The sequence below is a fragment of the Colossoma macropomum genome, unplaced genomic scaffold (genome assembly GCF_904425465.1).
Source record: "Colossoma macropomum unplaced genomic scaffold, Colossoma_macropomum, whole genome shotgun sequence".
Classification (NCBI taxonomy): domain Eukaryota; kingdom Metazoa; phylum Chordata; class Actinopteri; order Characiformes; family Serrasalmidae; genus Colossoma; species Colossoma macropomum.
The window spans coordinates 1,490,755-1,515,000 of record NW_023495965.1 but is presented as its reverse complement, the minus strand read 5'-3'; the positions used below and the strand labels follow the sequence as shown (position 1 = coordinate 1,515,000).

Sequence of the window (24,246 nt, the reverse complement as noted above, 5' to 3'; positions counted from 1 at the left end):
CCGTTGCTGTTGCCACATGGGCGGGGCTAAGTGGATGAGGGGCTTTCCCCTCAATGATTCAACAGAATTGAACCGATTCAGAGTCATGCTGAATCACTCAGTATCCACTATGGATCATTCCATCAGTTTATCATTTACCCATCAGTCATTGCAGGTCTCGTCTTTGACAGTACGTGCTTCCACATGCCCTGTGAAACAGAATGCAGCTTATGAATCATTCATTATGCAGTATGAACTATAAAGTGTCTACCACAAGCCCCTCACGTGTCGGCAGCGAGTCACTCCCTCTGCCACACAGCGAGCTTTGAGATCATCCTCGCAGAACCTGCTGGCTGTTCCTGTGTGAGCTTGTCTGGAGCTTAAAGGTGATCGTGCGTTTGCAGTCTACGCTCCGAGACTCTGGAACGTTCTACCTCCCACTGTTCACCACCTTCAATCACTGTTTTTAAGTCAAGACTAAAACATATTTATACACCCTCGCGTTTGAATAGTGAGGGGCTGAGGTGATGATACATGTTTAAGTCTGGGTTTTATATCTTCTTTACTCATCATCTTATCTATTTTGTGATCTGTGAGCTGATTTGATGTACAGCACTGTGCTCAATGCAAGTTGTTTTAAGGGTGCTTTATGAATGAAACTTACTTATGAATTATTCAGTATCTACTATGAATCATTCAGTGTGCACTATGAAGCATTCAGTGCCCCGCTATGAATTATTCAGTATCTACTGTAAATAATTCAGAGTCTACTATGAATCATTCATCATCCACAACGAATCACTCAGTATCCACTATGAAATGTTCATTGTCTTCTGTGAATCATTCATGATGAATCAGCATCCACTATGAATCATTCAGTAACCACTATGAATCATTCAGTGTCCACTATGAAGCATTCAGTGTCTACTATGAATCCTTCAGTTTCCAATTTGAATTATTCTGTCTACTATGAATCATTAAGTATTGACTATGAATTATTTAATACCCACTATGAATCATTCAGTAACTACTATAAATCATTTAGTATCCACTATGAATCATTAGAGTCTACTATGAATCATTCATCATCCATTATGTTCATTGTCTTCTGCGAATCATTTGGTATTCATGATGAATCATTGAGTATCTACTATGAAACATTCAGTATCCACTATGAATCATTTTGTGTCTACTATGAATCATTTAGTATCCACTATGAATCATGCAGTATCCACTATGAATCATTCAGTGTCTACTATGAATCATTTAGTATCCACTATGAATCATGCAGTATCCACTATGAATCATTCAGTATCGACTATAAATCATTCAGTATCCACTATAAATCATTCACTATCCACTATGAATCATTCAGTGTCTACTATGAATCATTCAGTATCCACTGTGAATCATACACTATCCACTATGAATCATTCAGTGTCTACTATGAATTATTCAGTATGTGTTATGAATTATTCAGTGTCTGTCATCAATTCCCTCACAACGTCACTGTGGAGGAGGAAAAAGGGAAAGAGGCAGAAACAGACGGAGAGGAGTTTTGGAGTTATACCCGGACAGAGAGCTGCAGCACTTTGGAAGAAAAACTGGATTACTTATATCTAACAAAGAACCTCCTCCAGGTAGGAACACCTGCACGTTCATCATCAGAGAACGGTCAATATTACAGTAATGAAAACCGTTCTGTCCTCCTTTATACTGAGGAACAGCTCCTGAGGGGAACTTACAGAGCCCCATTCATTTCTTTTACACTGTATTTGTGTAATATGAGGGTTTATGTACTAGAAACAGTCACAGTACAGGATCAGTTTACAGCCTCTCCTTACCTCTTACAGTCAAACATTAAAATTACTGTGTCTGTAAAATATGTCAGCTTTGTTCTGATTGGCTGCGTATATTCCGTCTGTACCGCATTCTGTCTGTACCGTATTCTGTCTGTACCGTATTCCGTCTGTACTGTATTCCGTCCGTACTGTATTCTGTCCGTACTGTATTCCGTCTGTACTGTATTCTGTCTGTACTGTATTCTGTCCGTACTGTATTCTGTCTGTACTGTATTCTGTCCGTACTGTATTCTGTCCGTACCATATTCTGTCTGTACTGTATTCTGTCCGTACTGTATTCCATCTGTACCGTATTCGGTCTGTACCGTATTCTGTCTGTACTGTATTCCATCTGTACCGTATTCGGTCCGTACTGTATTCTGTCTGTACTGTATTCTGTCTGTACCGTATTCGGTCCGTACTGTATTCTGTCTGTACTGTATTCCATCTGTACCGTATTCGGTCCGTACTGTATTCTGTCTGTACTGTATTCTGTCTGTACTGTATTTATTTGGGCGGCCAAATGAAACGTGCTTCATTAAAAGCAGTGAGGGTTCAGTTTTCTGTGCTACTGGCCCTTTAATGAAATCGTGTGCAGTGTTAATAGCTGGACTCGTTAGGAGCGTTAGGAGCTGGAGCGTGAGGTGGAGCTTCTGTCCAGCTAATTCTGGACTCTGATAACGAGTCTGTGGGTAAATTTAAATTCGGCTCCGTCAGTAACACACAGTTCTAGATAACAGCCTGAGGACTCTGACCTGCCCTGTAATCCAGAGGAGCCTGTTCTCTATCACACACACACACACACACACACACTCACACACACTCACACACACACACACACACACACACACACACACTACAGTATCCCTCTCATTCTCTTCCTCTTCCTTTTTGTGTTTTCTCCTCTTTTTCTTCTTTTCTTTCTTCTTATCTCCTCTTCCTCCTCCTCTTCTCCTCCTCCTCTTTATTTCACTTTCACTCTTATGGTGGACTGAGGGAGGTGCAGTGCTGCCCCCTACAGTTTGAGGTGTTGCACACAAAGGTTTGCTTAGGAAAAAACTCCCTAAGAGTAAGAGGAAGAAACACTGAGAGGAACCAAGACTCAGAAGGGGAACCCGTCCTCCTCTGGTCCACACCGGATCGTAAACAGCTTTAGTATAAAGTATTATAGTACAAAACAGTGCAGTGGCACCTGATCGAGGCAGAAGAAGCAACAGCCTGAGACGCACAGGATGGGCAGCTGTTCAACTCAGCACAGAGAGGAAACACACAGAGGGTCAGTTCTGTACAGAGAGACTGACCACAGATTACAGGGTTAACAGAGCAGCAGAGACTCCGGCAGGTCTAGATATTACAGCCTCACTAAGAGGGAGAAACCAGAAAGGTAACAGAGTCAGGAGGCTCCCTGAGATGTCGGCGCCCCTCCACTCCACCGTCAGCAAACCTGAGTGAGTGCGTGAGCAGCGGGACGACAGCACCAACACTCCCAGTTTACCATAACACTCCATGACCATGAACCCCAGATCTGCACCTTTTATCTAACAGGGAAAACTAATCACCAAAGGCTCCACTAAACAAGTGGGTTTTAGCCTAGACTTAAACACTGAGGCTGAGTCTGAGTCCCGAACACTGACTGGAAGATTATTCCAAAGCTGGGGGGCTTTGTATGAGAAGCTCCGCCCCCTGATGTAGCTTTATTAATTCTAGGTACTAATAGTGAGCAGCACCTTGTGATCTAAGTAGGCGTGATGGTTCATAGTGAGAGAGAAGGTCACTCAGGTACTGAGGGGCGAGTCCGTTTAGGGCTTTATAAGAATTTTATAATCAATGCGAAATTTAACTGGTAACCAGTGCAGGGTTGATAAAACTGGGCTTTCTATTTTAAGAATTTTCACTAGTATTTCACTGAGGTTTATTAGGTACCTTAAGCATTAGCTTTCATTAGCTAACTGAGCTGGCTAACAGGCACAAACAGCAGCTTTAGGCTTTTAGCTATCAAACTCGTTAATCTAAAATGGTAAAACATAAATATAAAACAAAGACAGTAAATAAACACAGTCATTTAGCTAAGACTGGTCAGCTGGCTGATCGCCTCCTCAGGTTGGATGTTGAGCTGAGAGAAGAACATTTTCAGTACTTTATTTAGAAAAAGTCAAGTAAAAGTAAAATTACTGTGATTTAATTCGTCTCCGAACAGTTCAATTACAGAGACCGCCAGTTCTGTTAAAACTAGAGGCCAATAGACGCCTAATTAATAAGCTAATAGACGCCTAATTAATAAGCTAACAGATGCCTAATTAATAAGCTAATAGACGCCTAATTAATAAGCTAATAGATGCCTAATTAATAAGCTAATAGATGGCTAATTAATAAGCTAACAGATGCCTAATTAATAAGCTAACAGATGCATAATTAATAGGCTAACACATGCCTAATTAATAAGCTAACAGACACCTAATTAATAAGCTAACAGACGCCTAATTAATAAGCTAATAGACGGCTAATTAATAAGCTAATAATCCCCGGCCGGGCGTCCAGAGTCCTCTCTGTGTGGGTTTCAGTCCAAACACATGCAGTCAGGCAGACTGGAGATGCTAAACTGCCCCTAGGTGTGAGTGTATCTGCCCTGTGATGGACTGGCAGCCTGTCCAGGGCACCCGATGACTGCTGGGATAGACTCTGGCACCCCCTGGGGCCCAGGAGGATAAACAGCTAAGAAGATGATGATGATTTGAACCTTATAATTTCTTTTTATTGGATCTTGATTCTTTTCCTGTACTTTATTTTATTTTCCTCTATTATTTTTACAGTCCTTTTATTGGATTGCTTCCAATTTAGTTGCCAAATTTATCCTTTTATGAAGATTTTAACTATTAAATCTTTTACTTTTATTAATGCTTATTTATTAATTCTTATTGTTCATTTAAATCTTTCTCCTTCCATTTTTGTTATTTGTTTATGTATTTCTGTTCATTTTAGTTTAAACTGATTTTCAATTCCCTGCATTGAAAACGAGGGTCACCCTCAGTGTATTTCCAGGTGAAAATAAAAGTTCATGGATGGATTAGTTTCATATGGAAGTCCAGAGAGGCCATGAGGTAATTTTTATTTTCTGGATTATTATCTTGAGATCATGACTTAATTGTGTTGTGATCTTAAGGTAACAACTTTTGTTATCTTGACATCACAAGACAGTTAAGTCATGATCCCGAGATAATAATCCAGAAAATAATAACTACCCCATGGCCTCTCTGGACTTCTGTAGTTTCAGGAACTTGTAGTCATTATTTCTCCGGGCTTGGGATACTGTACACATCGCTGAGGGTTCCACATCTCAGCAGAGCCTAAGAACCACGTTCTCCATAGTATCCAGACTCACTCTGACCCGTCCGCCTGGCTTCTACAATCTAAAATGTAACTAATCACTGAATATTATTCATATTATTATATAATTTATACTCATATTAGTAGGAGCACCCTCAGGACTGACCAGCCAGTCTGGAGTTTATTAACTCTTCCTCATCATCTGGTCAGTTTGAGGATTCTGGATCATCACACTCACAAAACAGCCCATGCAGTACACGTTTTTCTGATTTATAATCAATAAATCAATAGTTTGCCCTGCAAAACAAACGACATAACCCACAGTGAACAACAATAATAGTATATTTACTTATTTGCAGAGCCATTTTAACCCTAGTGGCAGCTCGAAGTGCTTCACAGACACGTGATTAAGCTTAACAGCCGTAGAAGAAACTATAACTACTAAATTAAAGTCATATAAAGTAATAACACAAATAAAAAAACGAGGGGGGGTCAGGTGACGCGAACGCTGATAGAGATATAAATGTAAAATATTGCTCCACATGCAAAACGGTTTTTTACATATTCATAACGCGCAAACAGAAGACTTTTATTTTATTTTTCCTGTCCTGAAGCGCCATCTGCTGTCCGCCGGTGGGCGGTTCCGCTACACAGCCACGGTCAAGAGGCGGGGCTTATTGTGCGTTATGTGGAGGAAGGCATCCATGGCGGCGCTGGAGCAGAGCGGATCCGGTGAGTTTCTCTGAGGGATACAGGAGATGTTCCTGCTGTTCCCGGCTGCAAGGGTTCTCCTGTGGTTCTGCAGGGGTTCTGTGTTCTCCCCGGGTTAGTTTCAGCCAGCGCTGACGGCGCGTTAACGTGAGTAACGTCACTGAAGTTGGCTGCTTTTTCGAATTCTCTGCTCCACCTTAAATGGTGCTGCGGTTACATTCTGGCGCCTCAGGCACCGTTACAGTCACTGCTGCACCATTTAAGGTGGAGCGGAGAATTCGAATAAGCAGCCAACTTCAAATTCTCCCGTTTTGGTTCTAAAGGTTCTTCAGCTTTAGTCACTGTTCTCTAGAGTTCACATTCAGATCAGTCACCTGTAAACACTGTGTTGTCATAGCCTGGATCCAAATCAGTACCGCAGCTCCACCTCAGACGTGTTTACCTGCTCTGTCACAGCTGTTCAGCTCCACAAGGACTCCCTCATCATTAGTCTTTCGCAGGAGACACACCTGGGCCCGGGTTCACCCACCTCTCAGAGGAGGAGTGCTGATCTGATCCAGGTTCAGGTTCCTCTCTTATTCACCTTAATAACAAAAACAGGTCTTACATCAGCACTTCAGCTCTGATACGGGCCCTGGACTACAGCGCCGGAGCTGGACACGCTGGACTGGGCTGAGTACATATTCGTATAAGACAGTACTTTATGCGTTTTATTATTCACTATACAGGTATAAAGGTATTATTAATCCCTTGAACCCATTATTCAGTTATTTATCTAAAGATTTATTATTATGTAGTCTTCACTACGAATTATTCAGTATCTACTATGAATTATTCAGTATCTACTATGAATTATTCAGTATCTACTATGAATTATTCAGTATCCACTATGAATTATTCAGTATCTACTATGAATTATTCAGTATCCACGATTAATTATTTAGTAAACACTGAATTATTCAGTATCTACTATTAATTATTCAGTATTTACTATTAATTATTTAGTAAACACTACGAATCATTCAGTATCTACTATGAATTATTCAGTATCTACTATGAATTATTCAGTATCTACTATTAATTATTTAGTAAACACTGAATTATTCAGTATCTACTATTAATTATTCAGTATTTACTATTAATTATTTAGTAAACACTACGAATTATTCAGTATCTACTATGAATTATTCAGTATCTACTATGAATTATTCAGTATCTACTATGAATTATTCAGCATGTACTATGAATTATTCAGTATCTACTATGAATTATTTAGTATTTACTATGAATTATTTAGTACCTACAATGAATTATTCAGTGTCCACTGTTAATAAGTTAATATCTACTATTAATTATTCACTGTCTAGTATGAATTATTTAATATCCACTGTGAATTATTCAGTGTCGACTATGAATCACTGGCTGATAGTCTGTGTGGTGTTGGGTTGCAGGTGCTGACCGTGTGGGAAGCTGTTGTCATTTGACGGAGTGACTCCTGTTAGTGGACCTGCAGCTGTGGGGGGCCGTGACTGAGGGGAAACCCCTGAATGATTCAGGATGGCTGCTCTGGAACATGCTGGGGATTCTTGATTAGATTATAGATTATAGCTGTGAGACTCCTGCACGGCACAGATGCCTCGATGGAAGGCGGCTGTGCTCCAGCACGCCCGGTGGTCGAGCAGCGTGGCTCAGGGGGCGGTTCTGTGCGTTCTGACGTTCGGGCTGGTTCTGCCGCTGTGCTGCCATCGCTGCCTCTACTCCTACTACTTCATCAGATCTGTGTATCTGGACTGGATGAGCGACGTGGCTCTGCAGGAGAGCTACGAGCGAGGACAGCAGGCGCTGCGCTACTGGCAGAACCTCGCCGCCGCCGAGTCCCCGGCCAGTCCACTCTCTAAGAGACCAGAGCTCTTGGTGACCGTGGTTACGGCCCAGAGGACAGATGGGCGGGACTTCCATTATCTGCTCCAGGTGATGCATCGGCTTGATGCCCTGCTGCGGACGTGCGGGGACGCTGAGCCGTGTGCCGAGGTGCTGGTGTGCGACGTTGAAAGCAGCCCCTCCGGAACCGAGGACGCCTCGCTGCTGGAGAAACGCTTCCGGGTGGTCCGGCGCTCTCTAGAGGAGAAAAAGGTCAGTGAGTACTTGAACGTGTTCGAAAAGGAAAAGAGGGATTACGTCTACTGCCTGCGGAAAGGCTGGGAGTTGCTGAATCCCAGGAACGTGGTGGTGCTGGAAGACGACGCTCTGCCCAGGATGGACTTCTTCGCTGTAATTCGGGACTTGCGGACCCGCCGATTCGCGCAGAACTCGCTGTACGTGAAGCTGTACCACCCGGAGCGTCTGCAGCGCTACTGGAACCCAGAGCCGTACCGCATCCTGGAGTGGGTGGGGCTTGGTTTGGTGGGGGCCACAGCATTGTTGCTGTTTTGCGTGGCCCTGTGTGGCCCCCGGGCACCGTCCCTGTCCCCTGTGGTCCTGCTGTTCCTGGTGCTGTACGTGATGGCCGTAGTGGAGCTCGGGGGGCGCCACTACTTTCTGGAGCTCCGCCGCATCTCACCACAGCTTTATGCTGTTTCCCCGGCAACGGAATGCTGCACACCCGCCATGCTGTATCCCGGCAATGCCTCCGCCCGCGTCGCCGCCCTGCTGGAGAGAGTCAAGTGCATCAAAGGCCATGCCAAAGACATGGCTCTGTACCAGCTCGCCCGAAACACGCCGGGAGAGAGAGCGCACAGCGTGGAGCCGAACCTCATCACACACATCGGAGCGTTCTCCTCCGTCAGACCTAACCACGCCCACCCAAAACTGCTCTGACCGCAGAGTGACCACTGCCTGCACACACCTGAGTTTACTCACCAAAGGGCTTACAGTAGCATTTTGAGTCATTTTTATGATTTAGTGATTTTAAAAACAGAGGAATGTAAAATCCAGGAGGAGCCTGACTAACAGAGCAGGATGAGCTGACCTTTAAATTTGGGTTTTAATGGCTGAGCTTCTGAGTCAGGGCTGAGCTTCTGAGTCAGGGCTGAGCTTCTGAGTCAGGGCTGAGCTTCTGAAGATTAATACCAGTAGTTATGATGATGTGTTTGATTGGTTTGATGTAGTACCTTCTACCTTCACTCTAAGGTGGCAGAGCGAAGCGTCTCGGCTGCAGCAGTTTAGTTCTGTTTTTCTACACTTTTCTAGTCCTTTCAGTCTTTTTTGTGCTTCATCTCCGACTGTTTTTATGCTCAGATGAGTGAAATAACGAAGGTGTTGGGCTGGTTGACCTCCTGGAACGTCGGACTCTGAGAGAAAACGTTCCTCCTGTCTCCATGAGCAGTAAAGTGCCTCGTCCTGGGGGGCACGAGGGGGCCGCAGTGTGATTATATCAGCTGGTTCGCTGCAGCTGTAGCTCTGTCCTTTACTGCCACCTGCTGGACACCAGGCAGAAGATGTTTACATGTGGACAGAGTGGAGGGAACAGCTCCACACAGTTTGAGGCACTTCCTGTTCACTTCTAGCAAAAGGAGCTTTAATTTAGAAACCAAAGCACAGTAGCTTCAACTTTCCGCTTCTCAGAGGGAAAATCCACTACATTTCAAAATTCACTCCTAACTAAATGGTTAAGATGTAATCAGAGTGGTTTGGTGTGAAACGCTCCATTCTAGATAATCTTACCGAGTCAGAACTGTTCACAGTGGTGGTGATAGGAACCAGACGTCCCCCTCTAAAAGCTCCTCACAGAAAGTTCCTACATGAAATGGTTATGAATTCACTGCCTGATGACTGAGACACTGTTTTATGATAGTTTAGAGAACTTAAACTCCATTCATGGTGGAGGGATACATGCAGGGCGCTGTGAGGCAAAATAGTCCCCAAAGAAAACTTATTATTTCAGATTTTCCACTATTTTCCATCATCAACATTCCATATAAACTCAGAAGACTCGTGTAGGTTCACTGGTGGTTCTGGATAGTAAATAAAATGTCTATATTTGTGTTGTAGTCATGGCGACCCCTGGTTCCTATCACCACCACTGGTTCTTCTCACACACTGAATTATGCGGGAATTTTAAGGAATGAGAGGAATTCCCCTTTAGATTTTTTCAGTTTGTGGACTTTATTTTTCTTTTCTTAGTTTAGGAGGAGGTCAGTTGAGGAGGCCAGGCTGACCTCTGGCGAGGGCTGAAAGATTTTTATATCAATATTGCAGTTTTAGAGAGTTCAGTCCTCAAATCACAGGAGCTGAAATATTTTTAAATTAGTGAACTGCCTGTAGATGAGTTAGACCAGTCAGAGGCAACCACATCCCCATGTGTTGTGACATCACAACCACAACATCTGTCCAGCACATTAAGACAGAAAAGGTGGATATTCTGGTCAAATTGGCCAAAAAACAAACATACCTGAACTTCAATTTATAGAAAATAATCACAGTTTAAATCACAGTCGCAATATTAGTCAGGAAAGTTGTAATTAGATGTTTTCCCAGATCGTTCAGCCGTTCCGGGGGGGGGGTTCACAAAGCAGGGGGGGTTTCACAAAGCAGGATTTCTCACTTTAGCCAGATAATTTAAGCCCAAAGTCGAGACTGTCCGATAGGAAGAGAGCTGAGGGTCGTTTCTACTGGACGTTCCTCATCTCTGGGCTTAAGTTATCTGGCTAAACTGAGAAATCCAGCTTTGTTAAACCCCCCCCTGCTTTGTGAAAGACCCCCCTGGTCATTCCCACTGAGATTAATCAATGACCATGTGGAGGAAATGACCAGAACACTGGAGAACATCAGATCCGCCTCTCTGAAGAATCGTATTCCTCCAGTACCGTAAACAGAGCCTCTGTTCCTCGCACTGACGGTGTTTCTGTGAGCGAGTCTCTGTTCCTCATTAACAGAGGTCACTGACTCCAGTAGTTTGGAGTTTTGGAAGCTCCTGAGTGGCTCTCTGCGGTTGACCTTTGCCCTCTGGTTGCTATAAATACCAAATGAAGTTGATGTTATGATCTTAGAAGTGTTTTATTTCTGTTGTTCTGTAATTACACTGATGTTTTACTGTGCTTTCTTTGTTCTGATGTGCCTGAACAGGTGAGACTTTATTATTTACCTGACAGCTAAACCTCAGAGTGGCCTTCCTGAGTTTGCCCGCGTTTGACCAATCAGATTCGAGAGTGTCAGGTGACTCTTGCTGTGGAAAACAATCGTCTGTCTTCTGTTTCGTTCTTCCTGCTGTTCTGAAATATGTAATCATGTTTATTTGAACAGCTATGATCAACGATGGGAAACGGGAGCTTAATGAAGCCCACTCTGACGCTGAGCGCCCCCCGGTGACTGAAATGTAATTGCTTTATGAAGCAGACTGAGACTGTGGCCTTAATTAAAGTCGTAATTAAAAGGGAGTTTATAATCAGAGGTTAATGTGATGCGCTCTGATTGTTGACTGTAGATGTGTGTGATAAGTTTATTTATTTAAAGTGTTTTTTTCCTGATTAATTTCTGATTTGGTGCAGAATAATGATACAGAGATCTGTCATCACGCCTCTGTAATGTTACTTTTTCATGATCTGGTAAATATTTGAGACTTTTCTGAGAAGTTTTTCACACTGAATCTAAAATCAGCACCAATCCAGGTCGGTACACTTCACACTGATCACATTTCAGCTTAAAATTATAATAAACTTATAAACTGAACTTTTCGGTCTCTGTTTTATTGCTTTCTTGTAGCCCCACCCCCTCTGCTGTGATTGGCTTGTAATGTTCCACCCTTTCAATGGGATTGGCTAGTACTGTCTCATGTCCTGCGCTAGGATTGGCTGGTAGTTCATACAACCAATCACAGCGTAAGAGACAAGGCACGGCTAACCAATCACAGTGCAGAAAGTGAGACTCTGTTAACCAATCACAGTGCAGAAAGTGAGACCCTGTTACCCAATCACAGTGCAGAAAGTGAGACCCTGTTAACCAATCACAGCGCAGACAGTGAGACACTATCAACAAATCACAGCGTAGAAAGCTAAACACTTCTAACCGATCACAGTGTAGGAAGCTAAACACTTCTAATCAACCACAGTGTAAAAAGCTAAACACTTCTAAAAAATTACAGTGTAGAAAGCTAAACACTTCTAGCCAATCACAGCGTAGAAAGCTGAACACTTCTAGCCAATCACAGCATAGAAAGCTGAACACTTCTAGCCAATCACAGTGTAGAAAGCTAAACACTTCTAATCAATCACAGTGTAGAAAGCTAAACACTTCTAAAAAATTACAGTGTAGAAAGCTAAACACTTCTAGCCAATCACAGCGTAGAAAGCTGAACACTTCTAGCCAATCACAGCGTAGAAAGCTAAACACTTCTAGCCAATCACAGCGTAGAAAGCTGAACACTTCTAGCCAATCACAGCGTAGAAAGCTAAACACTTCTAGCCAATCACAGCGTAGAAAGCTGAACACTTCTAGCCAATCACAATGTAGAAAGCTAAACACTTCTAACCAATCACAGCGTAGAAAGCTGAACACTTCTAGCCAATCACAGCGTAGAAAGCTAAACACTTCTAACCAATCACAGCGTAGAAAGCTAAACACTTCTAACCAAGCACAGCATAGAAAGCTGAACACTTCTAGCCAATCACAGCGTAGAAAGCTAAACATTTCTAACCAATCACAGTGCAGAAAGTGAGACACCATTAACCAATCACAATGTAGAAAGCTGAACACTTCTAACCAATCACAGAGCAGAAAGCTAAACACTTCTAACCAATCACAGAGCAGAAAGCTAAACACTTCTAACCAATCACAGAGCAGAAGGCGAGATCGGTCCAGAAAATAAAAATCCTCTCCAGGATTTTGTTCCAGCTTGCCGCGCTTCTCAGTGCAGTCAGTCCAGCAGCGGACGAGTCCCTACAGCTGGAACAAAATCCTGGAGCGGATATTTACTTTTCTGGATCTGCATCTTCGCCGCCTCTACTGCCAACCAATCACAGCGCAGTAGGAGAGACAGTACCGGCCAATCAGCGCTCGGGGGGCGTGTCCTGTGGGAATGCGGGTAGGAATCCAGGCTCTTCCGTTACTCTCAGTCACATGACGCTCATCCTGCCGCTCATCTGGAGCTGAAAGAGCGCAGAAACAGAAATGCCGCACACTCTGCGGACCCGCCGCGCACTGCTGCCCACTCTCTGACGCCCTGCGCGCGACACGGCGAGGGAAACTGCGCTATCGGCTGCGCCTGGGGGTCTCAGAACTTTTCTCCTGCGGTGGAGCTGAGCTGAGGAGGAGGATTCCTGCAGGAGCGGAATGGAGCCTCGGCAGGAGGAGCAGTGCGGACCTGAGGGAAACATGTCTGAGGTGGAGGAGAAGAAGAGGAGAGGAGCAGAGGATGGAGCTGAGGGAGGCTCAGACCTCAGCAGAGACGTAAGCGGATCATCAGTGCTGAAGAACTTCTAGAACTCCAGTAGAACTTCTTAGAACTTCCACCATCCATCAGCAAAGCTGTTGTTTTGGAATTTTCAGGCGCCACAGTGTAACAGCTGCACCATTTAAGGTGGAACGGAAAAATTCCGAAAACATCAGCTGAGAAGTTTTTGGACTCTTTTCTTCTGTTTTTGGTCCAAAATTAAGCCCTAAAACTTTATAGGACTTCAGAATAAACATAGATCAACATAAGGAAGGTGTTGTGAGTTCAGGGAGTTATGAATATGTATGATTTATTAAAACCCATCATCATGCAGTGTTGATTAGATAAAGCAGGGGTTGGATGGTGGCTGTAAACGCTGGTCGTCCTCGAGGAGAGTTTACAGTAAACACTCATACAGACCAATCACAGCGCAGTGTTTATTATTCTGTATTTATTATAATGTTTGTGTTCACTGTAAACAAATTAGTGCTACAGCTCAGATAAACATACAGATCAGTTACTCACAGCACAGACCTGCACCGTGCTGTATATGTCTGTCTGTCTGTCTGTCTAACTGTCTGTCTGTCTGTCTAACTATCTGTCTGTCTGTCTAACTGTCTGTCTGTCTGTCTAACTGTATGTCTGTCTGTCAAACTGTCTGTCTGTCCGTCTAACTGTATGTCTAACTGTCTGTCTGTTTGTCAAACTCTGTCTGTCCGTCTATCTGTATGTCTAACTGTCTGTCTGTCTGTCTAACTATCTGTCTGTCCGTCTATCTGTCTGTCTAACTGTCTGTCTAACTGTATGTCTGTCTATCTAGCGTTATGTCTAACTGTCTGTCTGTCTATCTAACTGTCCGTCTGTCTAACTGTATGTCTAACTGTCTGTCTGTCCGTCTGTCTAACTGTATGTCTAACTGTCTGTCTGTCCGTCTGTCTAACTGTATGTCTGTCTATCTAGCGGTATGTCTAACTGTCTGTCTGTCTGTCTGTCTAACTGTATGTCTAACTGTCTGTCTGTCCGTCTGTCTAACTGTATGTCTGTCTATCTAGTGGTATGTCTAACTGTCTGTCTGTCTAACTGTATGTCTAACTGTCTGTCTGTCTGTCCGTCTGTCTAACTGTCAGGCTAACTGTCTGTCTGTCTGTCCGTCTGTCTAATTGTCTGTCTAACTGTCAGGCTAACTGTCTGTCTGTCTAACTGTCTGTCTAACTGTCTGTCTGTCTGTCTGTCTGTCTGTCTAACTGTCTGTCTAACTGTCTGTCTGTCTGTCTGTCTAACTGTCAGGCTAACTGTCTGTCTGTCTAACTGTCAGGCTAACTGTCTGTCTGTCTAACTGTCTGTCAGTCTTTTAACTGTCAGTCTGTCTGTGTCGTCTGTCTGTCTGTCTGTGCTCCTGTAATAAGTGGTGTTTGTTGTTTATGTTGACAGAAGTTAAATCTGGCTGCTGTGTTCGTGTCGGACGCTCAGTATAACAGGAACATTCCCTTCGACTCGTCCCCTCAGGCGGTCAGGTACGAGGGCGCTCTGTAATCACTGCACCGGATCTCAGCTGGAGCGGAGCAGATTCTTCACCTCTCTGATCACTCACCGTGTTACAGACTGTATCTGTGTGTGTGTGTGTGTGTGTGTGTGTGTGTGTGTGTGTGTGCAGGCTGTATCTCCTGTATAATCTCTGATTGTGTGTGTGTGTGTGTGTGTGTGCAGGCTGTATCTCCTGTATAATCTCTGATTGTGTGTGTGTGTGTGTGTGTGTGTGTGTGTGTGTGTGTGTGTGTGTGTGCAGGCTGTATCTCCTGTATAATCTCTGATTGTGTGTGTGTGTGTGTGTGGTGTGTATGTGTGTGTGTGTGTGTGTGTGTGTGTGTGTGCGCAGGCTGTATCTCCTGTATAATCACGGTCTCCTCCATGTGCTGGTGTACATCTTCATCCTGGTGGATCTGAGTTTGGCGCTGTTTGAGGAGCCGGCTGTGGTCAGTCTGCCGCTGTGGGTCAGTGCATTTCACACCAGCTCACTTTCAAACGGGCAGCAGAGTCACAGTGAATCAGATTAAACGCTGTTTACTCACCGTTTGATTCATACGCTGATTAATAACAGTCGGAGCTCCAGTGAGAGCTGCAGGTTTGAGTTTCTAAGAGAGATAAAACATATGATGTGCATTGTGTCAGTGCGTCAATCAGTGCATCGGTGCATTAATTAGTGCGTCAATTAGTACAAACACTGCATCAATCAGTGTCATTTAGTGCATCAGTTATTGTCAAAATTAAAAGATAAATTTGTGCATCGGTTAGTGCAACAAACACATCGGTTAGTGCAACAAACACATCGGTTAGTGCAACAAACACATCGGTTAGTGCAACAAAACATCGGTTAGTGCAACAAGTACCTGAAAAATAGTATCAAGTATCAAGTAGTGCATCAATTAGTACAACAAATACCACATCAGTTAAGTGTGTCATTTTGTGCATCAATTACTGCTCCAATTAGTGCATAAATTAGTGACAATTAGTACATCCATTATGACTGTATGACTGCTTTTCTATTATATTAAACCCCCAGTACGCACACATACTCAAGCGTGTCTGTAATCCTCCTATACCAATTTATACATACAATAATGATAATAATAATAATAATAATAATAATAATCTGACCCTGAGCTTCAATGGATAGAATGAAACAGATTTAAGTTTTAGTATGAAGACCTGAGCGTGCTCAGTGCTTTAACTCTGAATCTGATCAGAGATCCAGAAACATCTTCAGTATTACTTCTTTGTTTTGTTCCTCATAACTTTACTTAGCATTTTTCAAAATTCTGACACTTTGTTGTGATTTTCCAGGTGTAAGTGAAGAGTTTCACTATAAAATGGTGTTAAATAATTTTGGATAAGGAAGAGCAGCTGATATGAAGTGGGAAGTAAAGGTGGTTTTATTATCATCATCATCATCATCATCATCATCACTGTTGTTTATACAGTGTCTGTCCGGTGCTCACGGATGCTTTATAATCAGACACTTCACAATCAGACGCTTTACAATCAGATGCTTCACAATCAGATGCTTCACAGTCAGACACTTTACAATCAGATGCTTTACAGTCAGACGCTTTACAGTCAGACGCTTTACAATCAGACGCTTTACAATCAGATGCTTTACAATCAGATGCTTCACAATCAGACACTTTACAATCAGGCGCTTTACAGTCAGACGCTGGACGCTCTGTGTTGTTATTAGTCTGGAGGTCTCTACTCTTCTCAGACTTAAGTGTCAGTGTTTGTGTTTCTCAGTTCAACCCGATTTGGCTGTTTTGTTTATGTATTTTGTTTATCTGTTTGTTTGTTTTTCTTCAGGCCACATCAGTGATGGAGCTGGTGTGTCTCTTGGCGTTCACCGTGCGGTTGGTGCACTTCGCTAAAGTCATCCCCCGCAGGACGTTCTTCAGGGACCCTAAAAACATCTGCATCATCATCATCATCACGGTAACCTCCGTCTCCATGACAACCGCATTCCTCACTAACCCCTCTTGCACCTTTTTCGAGGTCAGGACATCGATTGATCTTCTCAGGAGCACCAGATATGCTTAATTATACAGAGCTGTGCAAAAGTCAGAGACCCCCCCCTCCATTTATTGAGCTTCCAGTCAAGCACAAGTTACAGGTTTTTCAGATGTTTGTGAGGAGATCAGATATAAGATGATCCATTTCCAGAGAAACATCAAAGAAGTGAAGTTTCCAAAACTGGTGTTGAAAAACTGAGAAAATGTGTCTCCTAGCAACCACCTGGAAGAGCTGGTCGACCCCAAAACTGCCCCCATCAGATAAACAGCACTTAAAGCTTTCATCTCTGAGAGAGAGGAGAAAATCAAGCTGATCAGATCTGAAAACATCCACAGGTGTTTCTGTCCATCCTTCCACTGTGAGAAGACGACTCAGCGCTGTGGGTCTGAAAGGATGTGTAGCTGATCAAGAAGAACCTCACTGAGAAAAGGAGACGGACACATCAAACAAAGAAGCTGAACGATGGACTGACCACCCCAGAGTCCAGACCTCAACACCACTGAATGTGTTTGATTACTTCAGAAAATCATCAACCAGCTTCTAAGACTGAACTTTGGAGGTGTGTCTGCAGATTCTTTGAGGAGCTGAAAGTGAGGCTCCTGAACAGAATGGAAGCTGGAATAAAGGGAGAGAGAAACTCGCTGAACTGTGCTTTAGCTGCTGAGGATTCTGGGTGATTGTTCTCCTGGCGCTGCGTCCTGTTCTGGGTGAGTGTGGAGAGGAAGTGTGTGATCAGTCACGCTGCTCCAGAGTGAACTTTACTCCCCACTTTAGCTACCTCAGCACTTCTGCTGCCGAGCGGACAGGAAGCTCCCGCAGTGCCGTCTTCAGACTCGGACTGTCTCTGTGTTTCTCAGCTTCACTTCTCACTGATTTCTGCTGTCGACTCGTTTCTGACTGAGTTCTCGTCGTATAAAGACTCCTTAAAGTGATACTTCACCAAAATGATCAGTTTCCCCCTCCAACCCCGATACAGTCGGTCAGCCAGGACGTGTTTGGAGTCTGAAGTTTGCTTATTTAGTTCTCACACTGGAGCTACGAGGCTAATGTAGCTAATGCAGCTGTGGTGTCCCAGGTTGTTGTTAAGCCTTCAGAATGTAGCAGGAAATTTAAATAAGCTGGTGAATAAGAAGCCAACTTTGGCTCCGTTCCTCAGGAGTGTGGAGCTGTTTAATAATCTAACAGAGTTGCTGTTATTGATGTAGTTGTGTTTCCTCTGTGTCTCTCCAGCTGTGTCTGATTGATATGGTCATATACGGAGCTCTGTATGCGAGTGGTCACTCTTCTGTGCGCTGGTCCAGAGTTCTGCGGCCCCTGCTGCTGGTCAACGTCACAGAGGGACGGCAGGTAACCAGAAAAGAGGCTGAGCTAAAGGACTTACTGTTCTGGGATGTTTGCTTGGTTCTGAAATTCTGTAGGCTGAATGGTGGGGCTAAACTGCTGTAGGCTGAATGGGTGGAGCTAAACTGCTGTAGCTGAATGGTGGAGCTAAACTGCTGTAGCTGAATGGTGGGGCTAAACTGCTGTAGCTGAATGGTGGGGCTAAACTGCTGTAGCTGAATGGTGGGGCTAAACTGCTGTAGCTGAATGGGTGGGGCTAAACTGCTGTAGGCTGAATGGGTGGGGCTAAACTGCTGTAGCTGAATGGGTGGGGCTAAACTGCTGTAGCTGAATGGGTGGGGCTAAACTGCTGTAGCTGAATGGGTGGGGCTAAACTGCTGTAGCTGAATGGGTGGGGCTAAACTGCTGTAGGCTGAATGGGTGGGGCTAAACTGCTGTAGCTGAATGGTGGAGCTAAACTGCTGTAGCTGAATGGTGGGGCTAAACTGCTGTAGGCGAATGGTGGGGCTAAACTGCTGTAGGCTGAATGGGTGGGGCTAAACTGCTGTAGGCTGAATGGGTGGGGCTAAACTGCTGTAGCTGAATGGGTGGGGCTAAACTGCTGTAGCTGAATGGTGGGGCTAAACTGCTGTAGCTGAATGGTGGGGCTAAACTGCTGTAGCTGAATGGGTGGGGCTAAACTGCTGTAGCCTGAATGGGTGGGGCTAAACTGCTGTAGGCTGAATGGGTGGGGCCTCCTCCCTGATTAGTCAGCCCTGTTCTCTCTCTCTGCCTGTGCAGCTCCGCCGGGCGTTCCGAAGTATCCGCAATGCTCTGCCGCAGATCCTGGTGGTCTTCTGCCTGTTTATCTTCAGTGTGCTGATGTTCTCCCTCATGGCTCTGAAGCTGCTGGGTAAACGGTAAACGTCCTACAGACTCCGTCTCCACCCCCTCCCCCCCAGACTCGCCTGGACACTGTCTGTCCAAAAGTATCCAGACGCTTCTTCAAGGTTCTTCCACTGATAACACACTCTTAAATCACAGCTGCTTAAACAGGTTCTTTGAAGCAGTGATGTGGAACCTTTATTAGGCCCCAGAACAACCTTTCAGTGGATTGTTATTTTAGGGATTTTCTTCATGCCCAGTGTGGGTTAGAGGGGTATAAAGCCCCCCAGCACTGGGCGGTGGAGCAGTGGGGCTGCGTTCTCTGGAGTGATGAAACTTTATTGATCACCTTCAGAATCTTTCACTTCAGGTTTTTCTTCTTTGCATTCTGAACCTTCTGTCTCTTGTAGGAACCTTACAACTATTGAAGGGGCGCCATATTTTACAAACTATCTGGAGATCGTTTTTGACCTTTACGTTTTGGTGACCACGGCCAACAGTCCTGACGTCATGTGAGTGTTAAACCTACACGATGGCTTTGACCTGCTGCCTCCAGATTCGAGGGGTCACCTGTTCTGACTCTGTTTGTTATAATATGCTAATGAGTGTAATGCTGATTAACGCTGTTCGTCTGTGTTGAAGGATGCCAGCATATAATTACAGCTCCTTCTTCTCCATCTTCTTCATCCTGTACATCATCATCAACACCTACACCTTCATGTCTGTGTTCCTGGCTGTCGTCTACAATAACTACAAAAAATATCTGAAGGTATAAACAGTGTAAATCATTTCTGAGATGCAAAACATCAAATTAATTAGCGTCATTGTTATTAGCTTAATAATACTCATAATTAATTTAGCAGATACAATAAAACAGGTGTAGGTGTTTCTAATAAAGTGCCCAGTTAGTGGAAGCAGAAGGTGGGTGTTTCTAATAAAGTGGCCAGTGAGTGTACATTTACTGTAATGTTATTACTTTGACTCTCTCTCTCTCTCTCTCTCTCTCTCTCTCTCTCTCTCTCTCTCTCTCTAACTGCAGGAGGAAGTACGGCAGCTGGTCAAGGCTAAGAGGCAGAAGCTGTGTCGAGCGTTCTCTCTGCTGCAGGAGTCGGTGGGGGGCGCTGGGAGGGAGCCGGTGGTCAGTCAGAACCACTGGACGGAGCTGGTGAAGCGAGTTCAGCCCAACATCAGCTCCGCCCACAGGGAGCTGCTGTGGAGCGTCCTGGACCACAACAACACCGGACATATCGGTCAGTCCTGAACACAGATCACCATCACACTCAGTCAGGGACGGCGCTCATAGTGGACGGAGGTAAAAGTGCTGTGCTGTAGACCCTGCAGCATGCTGGGAGTCCTGCTGCGGCATGCTGGGAGTCCTGCTGCGGCTAATCTCTGCGTTTCCTGTGGCTTTAGTGTGTTTCCTGTGCTGCTGTAGGGAAGCCGGTGCTTGTGCGGATTGTATTGCTGCAGTAGTAATTTCTGTTTACTGTAGTTTTATTGTAGTTTTATTCTGTTTTCTGTAGTTTTTATTGTGTTGTTTACTGTGGTTTACTGTGGTTTTACTGTAGTTTTCTGTGTTTTACTGTAGTTTACTGTGTTTTACTGTGTGCTGTAGGGAAGCAGGCATTTGTGCAGTTGGCTGATCTGCTGAATATCCAGGTGATCACCCTGAAGTCCCGCCCACACCCTCTGCAGCTGTGGATACCTGCTGTGTACGACTGTACGGTCAGCACGCTCGTCCGCCGCATCGTCCAGCACAGGTAACGCCGCGCGGAGAGGATGAGGAGAGGAAGATTTAACACACCTGAATATGTATCTCTGTCTTCTGTTGAATCACATCATAAATTAAAGAATAACACTTTGAAATTTCTTACATCAAAGTTACGGCTGATTTAAATTTGCACCTTTTTCCACAGCACTTGTTTTAAGGTATAAATTAAGGCCACGCCCACTTTTAATCTCAGAATTAATGAAGAGACAAATCTAAAGTTCTGCACTCTCTAATGGACACAACACCATTTTCCCCAAAAATACTAAACAGATCTGAGGTGGTCAGTCATCGGCACCCAGATGCCCACTGTAGATCACAGTAGCTTCAAAGAAATACAGCGGAACTTTGTGGTCAGAAGATTGTACACCTCTTTAGGGCACTCCTAGTGTACATCAATGATAGAGAACACCCTAGCAACCACCTGCTAACTGCTTGACATACCATGGCAACCACCCAGTAACATTCTAGCATCCATCTGGAACATCATGGAAACCATCAAATAAAACCAACACAGTCACTGCACTTTCTACAGCAAACACAGTGTGTGTGTGTGTGTGTTTCAGGGTGTGTGTGTGTGTGTGTGTTTCAGGGTGTGTGTGTGTCTGTGTGTGTTTCAGGGTGTGTGTGTGTGTGTGTGTTTCAGGGTGTGTGTTTCAGGGTGTGTGTGTGTTTCAGGGTGTGTGTGTGTGTGTGTGTGTGTGTTTCAGGGTGTGTGTGTGTGTTTCAGGGTGTGTGTGTGTGTGTGTGTGTGTGTTTCAGGGTGTGTGTGTGTGTGTGTTTCAGGGTGTGTGTGTGTGTTTCAGGGTGTGTGTGTGTGTTTCAGGGTGTGTGTGTGTGTGTGTGTGTTTCAGGCTGTTTGTGTGTGTTTCAGTGTGTGTGTTTCAGGGTGTGTGTGTTTCAGGGTGTGTGTGTGTGTTTCAGGGTGTGTGTGTGTGTGTGTGTGTGTGTGTGTGTGTGTTTCAGGGTGTGTGTGTGTGTTTCAGGGTGTGTGTGTGTGTGTGTGTGTGTGTGTGTGTGTGTTTCAGGCTGTTTGTGTGTGTTTCAGTGTGTGTGTTTCAGGGTGTGTGTGTGTTTCAGGGTGTGTGTGTTTCAGGCTGTTTGTGTGTGTTTCAGTGTGTGTGTTTGTGTGTTTCAGGCTGTTTGTGTGTGTTTCAGGGTGTGTGAGGGTGTGTGTGTTTCAGGGTGTGTGTGTGTTTCAGGGTGTGTGTGTTTCAGGCTGTTTGTGTGTGTGTTTCAGGGTGTGTGTGTTTGTGTGTTTCAGGCTGTTTGTGTGTGTTTCAGGGTGTGTGTGTTTGTGTGTTTCAGGCTGTGTGTGTGTGTTTCAGGGTGTGTGAGGGTGTGTGTGTTTCAGGGTGTGTGTGTGTGTGTGTGTTTCAGGGTGTGTGTGTGTGTGTGTTTCAGGGTGTGTGTGTGTTTCAGGGTGTGTGTGTGTTTCAGGCTGTTTGTGTGTGTGTTTCAGGGTGTGTGTGTTTGTGTGTTTCAGGCTGTTTGTGTGTGTTTCAGGGTGTGTGTGTTTGTGTGTTTCAGGCTGTGTGTGTGTGTTTCAGGGTGTGTGAGGGTGTGTGTGTTTCAGGCTGTGTGTGTGTGTTTCAGGGTGTGTGAGGGTGTGTGTGTTTCAGGGTGTGTGTGTGTGTGTGTTTCAGGGTGTGTGTGTGTGTGTGTTTCAGGGTGTTGGTGTGTGTTTCAGGGTGTTGGTGTGTGTTTCAGGGTGTGTGTGTGTGTTTCAGGCTGTGTGTGTGTGTTTCAGGCTGTGTGTGTGTGTGTTTCAGGGTGTGTGTGTGTGTTTCAGGGTGTGTGTGTGTGTGTGTGTGTGTGTTTCAGAGTGTTTGTGTGTGTGTGTGTGTTTCAGGGTGTTTGTGTGTTTCAGACTGTGTGTGTGTGTGTGTGTGTTTCAGGGTGTGTGTGTGTGTGTTTCAGACTGTGTGTGTGTGTTTCAGGGTGTGTGTTTGTGTTTCAGGCTGTGTGTGTGTGTGTTTCAGGCTGTTTGTGTGTGTTTCAGGCTTTTTGTGTGTGTGTGTGTGTGTGTGTGTGTGTGTGTGTGTGTGTGTGTTTCAGGCTGTGTGTGTGTGTGTTTCAGGCTTTTTGTGTGTGTGTGTGTGTGTGTGTGTGTGTGTGTGTGTTTCAGGCTGTGTGTGTTTGTGTGTGTTTCAGGCTGTTTGTGTGTGTTTCAGGCTTTTTGTGTGTGTGTGTGTGTGTTTCAGGCTGTGTGTGTGTGTGTGTGTTTCAGGCTGTTTGTGTGTGTGTGTGTTTTTCAGGGTGTGTGTGTGTGTGTGTGTTTCAGGCTGTGTGTGTTTGTGTGTGTTTCAGGCTGTTTGTGTGTGTTTCAGGCTGTTTGTGTGTGTGTGTGTGTTTTTCAGGCTGTGTGTGTTTGTGTGTGTTTCAGGCTGTTTGTGTGTGTGTGTGTTTTTCAGGGTGTGTGTGTTTGTGTGTGTTTCAGGCTGTTTGTGTGTGTTTCAGGCTGTTTGTGTGTGTGTGTGTGTGTTTTTCAGGCTGTGTGTGTGTGTGTGTGTGTTTTCAGGCTGTTGTGTGTGTTTGTGTGTGTTTCAGGCTGTTTGTGTGTGTTTCAGGCTGTTTGTGTGTGTTTCAGGCTGTTTGTGTGTGTGTGTGTGTTTTTCAGGCTGTGTGTGTGTGTGTGTGTTTTTCAGGGTGTGTGTGTTTGTGTGTGTTTCAGGCTGTTTGTGTGTGTGTGTGTGTTTCAGGCTGTTTGTGTGTGTTTCAGGCTTTGTGTGTGTGTGTGTGTGTGTGTGTGTGTGTGTGTTTCAGGCTGTTTGTGTGTGTGTGTGTTTCAGGCTGTTTGTGTGTGTGTGTGTTTCAGGCTGTGTGTGTGTGTGTGTGTTTCAGGCTGTTTGTGTGTGTGTGTTTCAGGGTGTTTGTGTATGTGTGTGTGTGTTTCAGGCTGTTATGTGTGTGTGTGTTTCAGGCTGTTTGTGTGTGTGTGTGTGTGTTTCAGGCTGTTTGTGTGTGTGTGTTTCAGGCTGTTTGTGTGTGTTTCAGGCTGTTTGTGTGTGTGTGTGTGTTTCAGGCTGTTTGTGTGTGTTTCAGGCTGTTTGTGTGTGTGTGTGTGTGTTTCAGGCTGTTTGTGTGTGTGTGTGTTTCAGGGTGTTTGTGTGTGTGTGTGTGTGTGTGTGTGTTTCAGGCTGTTTGTGTGTGTTTCAGGCTGTTTGTGTGTGTTTCAGGCTGTTTGTGTGTGTGTGTGTGTTTCAGGCTGTTTGTGTGTGTGTGTGTTTCAGGGTGTTTGTGTATGTGTATGACGCTATAATCCTGGTGAATGCGGTCTTCATCGGTCTGGACGAGGAGGACCCCCTGGTGTCCAATGCTGAGTGGGCGTTCCTGACACTGTACCTGCTGGAGATCCTCCTGAAGCTCTACACCTTCGAGCCCCGCGCTTTTTTCGCCAGGCATCAGTTCTGGAACTGGTGAGCAGTTTGGTGGTGGACTGTGCTGTTCAGTGACGGAGGATGTTTAGTGTGTGTCTGTGTGTTTTTTTGAGT

The 24,246-nt window shown here is 44.7% G+C and overlaps 2 protein-coding genes across 7 annotated transcripts in view; both read left to right on the top strand.

Moving 5' to 3' along the window:
- Positions 1 to 1,517: 1,517 nt before the first annotated feature.
- On the top strand, positions 1,518 to 9,528 carry pgap4 (post-GPI attachment to proteins GalNAc transferase 4). Of its 5 annotated transcripts, none has more exons than XM_036564335.1 (4): positions 1,518 to 1,619; positions 5,759 to 5,876; positions 6,253 to 6,415; positions 7,307 to 9,528. In XM_036564335.1, the coding sequence occupies exon 4, from the start codon at positions 7,488 to 7,490 to the stop codon at positions 8,670 to 8,672; it is 1,185 nt and encodes a 394-aa protein (XP_036420228.1). In that variant the 5' UTR covers positions 1,518 to 1,619; positions 5,759 to 5,876; positions 6,253 to 6,415; positions 7,307 to 7,487; the 3' UTR covers positions 8,673 to 9,528. The 5 variants fall into 5 exon arrangements, with proteins under 5 accessions (XP_036420228.1, XP_036420224.1, XP_036420223.1 ...); XM_036564331.1 differs by having other exon boundaries at positions 5,759 to 6,002; positions 6,312 to 6,415; XM_036564330.1 differs by having other exon boundaries at positions 5,759 to 6,002.
- A 3,366-nt stretch (positions 9,529 to 12,894) lies between these two features.
- tpcn3 (two pore segment channel 3) overlaps positions 12,895 to 24,246 on the top strand; it is a 28,778-nt gene continuing 17,426 nt past the window's right edge. The window contains exons 1-11 of one of the 2 annotated variants that reach the window (XM_036564304.1): positions 12,895 to 13,238; positions 14,653 to 14,735; positions 15,098 to 15,212; positions 16,573 to 16,701; positions 18,010 to 18,126; positions 18,901 to 19,019; positions 19,395 to 19,496; positions 19,627 to 19,753; positions 20,024 to 20,234; positions 20,600 to 20,744; positions 23,986 to 24,171. In XM_036564304.1, the coding sequence (XP_036420197.1) occupies positions 13,122 to 13,238; positions 14,653 to 14,735; positions 15,098 to 15,212; positions 16,573 to 16,701; positions 18,010 to 18,126; positions 18,901 to 19,019; positions 19,395 to 19,496; positions 19,627 to 19,753; positions 20,024 to 20,234; positions 20,600 to 20,744; positions 23,986 to 24,171 (1,451 nt within the window). In that variant the 5' untranslated portion in view covers positions 12,895 to 13,121. Of the gene's footprint in view, positions 13,239 to 14,652; positions 14,736 to 15,097; positions 15,213 to 16,572; positions 16,702 to 17,565; positions 17,855 to 18,009; positions 18,127 to 18,900; positions 19,020 to 19,394; positions 19,497 to 19,626; positions 19,754 to 20,023; positions 20,235 to 20,599; positions 20,745 to 23,985; positions 24,172 to 24,246 lie in introns of those variants that run through there. The other variant, XM_036564305.1, reaches the window with a different exon arrangement.